At 33.4% G+C, this 4,187-nt stretch overlaps 1 protein-coding gene across 1 annotated transcript; it reads left to right on the top strand.

Annotated features, from left to right (window-relative positions):
* The first annotated feature begins 2,043 nt into the window (after window positions 1–2,043).
* On the top strand, window positions 2,044–3,873 carry LOC140829495 (AT-hook motif nuclear-localized protein 20-like). Its single transcript, XM_073192758.1, has one exon. The coding sequence runs from the start codon at window positions 2,630–2,632 to the stop codon at window positions 3,377–3,379; it is 750 nt and encodes a 249-aa protein (XP_073048859.1). The 5' UTR covers window positions 2,044–2,629; the 3' UTR covers window positions 3,380–3,873.
* The last annotated feature ends 314 nt before the right edge of the window (window positions 3,874–4,187 follow it).

Below are 4,187 nucleotides of genomic sequence, written 5' to 3' on the forward strand. Positions count from 1 at the left end.
GGTTACGAGGTCGCTCCCATTTTGCCTTTTGGCTGTACGGGAAATTTAGATAGATAGTCGGATCACATTTTCCATTTTTTGTTTTTTGTTTTTACGTACAGAGTCCAATGATAACTGGATTTTCTTTGAAGATTTCATTTTGCTTGTGAAATGATTCAGCACTTCCTTCGAACATAATTCAAAAAGCTAATCAACGATTAGAATATATCTCATCCCTGCAATTCAACTCCTCCACGAAAATATTGTTAAGAGTTTGAATGTTTGATAGAGTCAAATTCCATATATTTAAAAGACAAAAAAGCTAAAATGATCTGATCCTCTAAGATTATCTATTATGAATTTTTGTCTTTGAATTAGTTAAAATTGCGTCTTGTCCTGTAACTTAGGTATTTGTTTTGATTTGGTCCTATTTCGACATAATTTGACATTGCATAAAAAAACTGATATAACATAGAAAAATATTAGCATGCAGTGATAGAGCTATTGGATTTTGGATATATGGCAGGTGGTTGCTCCCACCACACCTCCAACTTTCTAATATTTTTTTATTAATAAACAAAACAAAACAAAATAATAATTTATTTTTCTTATTTTTAATATTTTTTACATTTAATTTTCTCACAATATATGCTAAATATTATTCATTACTATTATGATCATTGTTATTTTTAGATTAATTGTTAAATACTATATTAAATATTCTTTTTTTAATTTTGACTAATTATTATTTAACCATGTTAAATAATTCGATTTTGCCCCCAACCAAGAGAATCTAGCTCTGTCGTTGCTAACATGGTATCAAAATGAAATGTGTGGTGCTACGTTATCACTAGGGTGAAATAAGACCAAAAACTAAATAAAATAACTAACTTACATGATGATCAAGAGTTAATTCTGATTAATTAATTAATTAATTAATTAATAGGTCTCCTTTGACACTAGCTCACATATCTTTATACGTGAGACGCGTCAACCATGCTCATATTTATAATAATAAGTAATATTTTAGACATAAAAATAATATTTTCCACGAGTGATCCAACCATAATATATGTCTCAAAAAATTGACTAATAAAACCGTAAAAAAAAGTTTTTGTGTTAATTAAATGTCAAGACACAATATAGATAAACTTAGAGGACCATTTTAACAATTTTCCAATTTAAAAATATTCTATTTGGTACAATGCGTGGTTACTCCTACATTCATTTCGGCGAGGGACAATTTAAATATGATAATTAATGTCTTAAAATCTTAATATTAATTTATTTTTATCCAATGCATTTACTTCCATATTTCAAAACTAAGTTACGCATAATATAATATATTGCTTTTGAACTAGTGATGCAAATTGATTGATCCATCACAAAAGAACATTTAAATAAAAGACTATTAAAATTATACACCATAAGTGAAGTACGAACTTGTTGTGTTGTGCTTGTGTTCTGTTTTAAAGACACTTACGTTATATAATATATAAATGAAACCCCTCTCGGCTAACCAAAGATTAGCCAAAAATTATAATCATGAAACAAATTGAATAATATTTCTATCACACATATGGACCTCTATGAAAATGGCTAATTAAACGTGTATGTTAAACTCATATGCATTATTTATATTTACGCGCGTATTTTTTTTATTCACTTGCAAATTTATGCGATTGATTCGGAAATTTAGTTCAACAAAATCAAATCATTAATTTAGGGGAAATTAAATTTCTGATAATCTAATATGCAGTTTTTCATTTTTGTCATGTTGTTGTGTCAATTCAGTCTTATTTAGTTTAATAATTTTGATTTTTTTTTTCAATTTTACTCTCATGCCACCACATCATTGTTCTTCCATGTAATGTCATTATTTTTCAGTTTCACGTTAGCATTGCTGTGAAAAAATAATATAAAAATTAAATTAGTGAACTAACTCGTTAATTGAGCGACAACATAAAAAAAGACTTGCAAGTTACAGAGATCGATAAGTTTCACTTTTAACTACCCAAAAACCTTAATTTTTAGTCACTAGCTGACCAAAAATAACAATTAAACACATATTGATACAAAGACCAGTCAATGATTTCTCTATAATAGAATAAACGTAATAATCATACAATGACAGAGAAAAAGATAGCATACAATATACATTTTTGTTCTTTTTTTGGGTGTAAAACATTCAATATTGTTGTTCTTGATTCTCTTCAAGGGTCTTCTTTCTAAAGCCACTTATATAATCATGACTATATATCCTCAGATTTCTATAGATATTTTTATTTAAATTATATATGCATCTTTATTATAACACCCTTTCCTTTATGCCTTCTCCTGATCCACGAACTTCCTTATCCATATTTTTATTTGTTTTTGCTTCTTAATTTAAAATCAGGGTTTTTTAGCTGAATTCTATAGAAGAAAACAGAATCTAGGGTTTCATCCTTTGAATTTAGCTCATATGTAAAGAGAGGAAAACGATCGAAAACCAGAGATCAGTAGGGAACAATATTAATATATCTTCTTCGTAATTTAATAGGTAACAGATTGATCAAATCTTGCAAGTCTGGCAAACCGGTGGTGGTCCCGTGCTCCCGTAGGCTTTCCAGGGGTTGAACCAGTAAACTTGGTTAGCGATAAGCTAGAAATGGATCTCTCCGGCAATGAAAAGAGTGGAGGAGGAGGAGGAGGAGGACGCAGCCAAGATGATGACAAAGAGGAGATGAGGGAAGGCGCTGTTGAGGTAGTCAACCGCCGTCCGCGTGGCAGGCCCACCGGTTCAAAGAACAAGCCGAAGCCCCCGATTTTCGTGACCCGGGACAGCCCCAACGCTTTGCGTAGCCATGTTATGGAAATCACAAGCGGAACTGACGTAGCCGAGAGCATAGCTCAGTTCTCACGGCGCCGCCAACGTGGAGTCTGCGTGGTTAGCGGCAGCGGCTCAGTTGCAAACGTCACTATACGCCAGCCTGCGGCACCAGGAGCCGCAGTCGCACTGCAGGGCCGGTTTGAGATTCTTTCTTTAACCGGAACTTTTCTCCCTGGCCCATCTCCTCCGGGAGCCACTGGTTTGACCGTTTACTTGTCCGGCGGACAAGGACAGGTGGTGGGAGGAAGCGTGGTGGGGCCACTGGTGGCTGTAGGGCCTGTAATGATAATTGCAGCTACCTTTGCGAACGCAACTTACGAAAGATTGCCTCTTGAAGAGGAAGAGCGCAGCGGTGGTGCAGGTCCGGTGAGTGGCAGAGGAGCAGGGTCACCTCCGGGGATGGGACAGCATGGGATTTCTGACCCTTCAACCTTACCTGTTTATAATTTAACCCCAAACCTATTGCCAAATGGAGGGCAGCTGAATCATGATGCATATGCTTGGTCTAATCCACGACCACCGTACTAAGGGCCGGGCAAGGTAATTTTTCGGAAGAAAAATCCAAAAACTAAGCAATTAAATTTATATCTGGTGTGCCAACGATACCATGTCATAAAATGCTTACATCGAGTAGACAGTGTTTGCAACCTTGAAAAGATTATTAATATTACATTTTTCTTTACAAATTTGTAAAGGAAAATATAAAAATCGCTTATTTTGGAGGTGGCAAACACTCTCTGAATATTACTTTGTGTGTATAATTTTGTGTTCAATTATCTAGTCATATACGATATGAAAAATTAGTCAATATTGAAGAGAATGAAGCAAGGAAAAAAATTGAAGGTTAATCTCTAGAGAAAAGATTTTATGCTTTTATTATTACTATATGTCTTTGTAATGTGCATGTATATATATTAATCTTTGAGTCAAATGTAGCAGAGGAGTTTGTAATAATAAAAATATGGTTTGCATAAACTTTTCTTGTCATTTTTGCGTTCTTCTCCTTTCATATCTTATCGACTTAGCATGTGTGTTGTAGTTCTAAAGATTGTTATATTTTATACTATGGATCAGACATGTGATAATAATTAACTATTGAATTTCTTTCCTCTTCTGCTTGGTTAATTTCTCGTCAAAAGTCTCTTGTCTTGATGGTAAGTTCTGCTATATTTATCAGTTATTAAGCTCTTGTTATCATTGAAACAGAAATTGTAAGATAATATGTTTTTTTTTAATCTATATAAGAGAAATTGTAGATAGTTCAAAGCAGAAGTATAATTAAGCAGAATGCAGAAAGAAAATATTCAAACCTACACAAAACTTCGAGACACTCGAT

The sequence above is a fragment of the Primulina eburnea genome, chromosome 4 (assembly GCF_022965805.1).
Source record: "Primulina eburnea isolate SZY01 chromosome 4, ASM2296580v1, whole genome shotgun sequence".
NCBI lineage: Eukaryota > Viridiplantae > Streptophyta > Magnoliopsida > Lamiales > Gesneriaceae > Primulina > Primulina eburnea.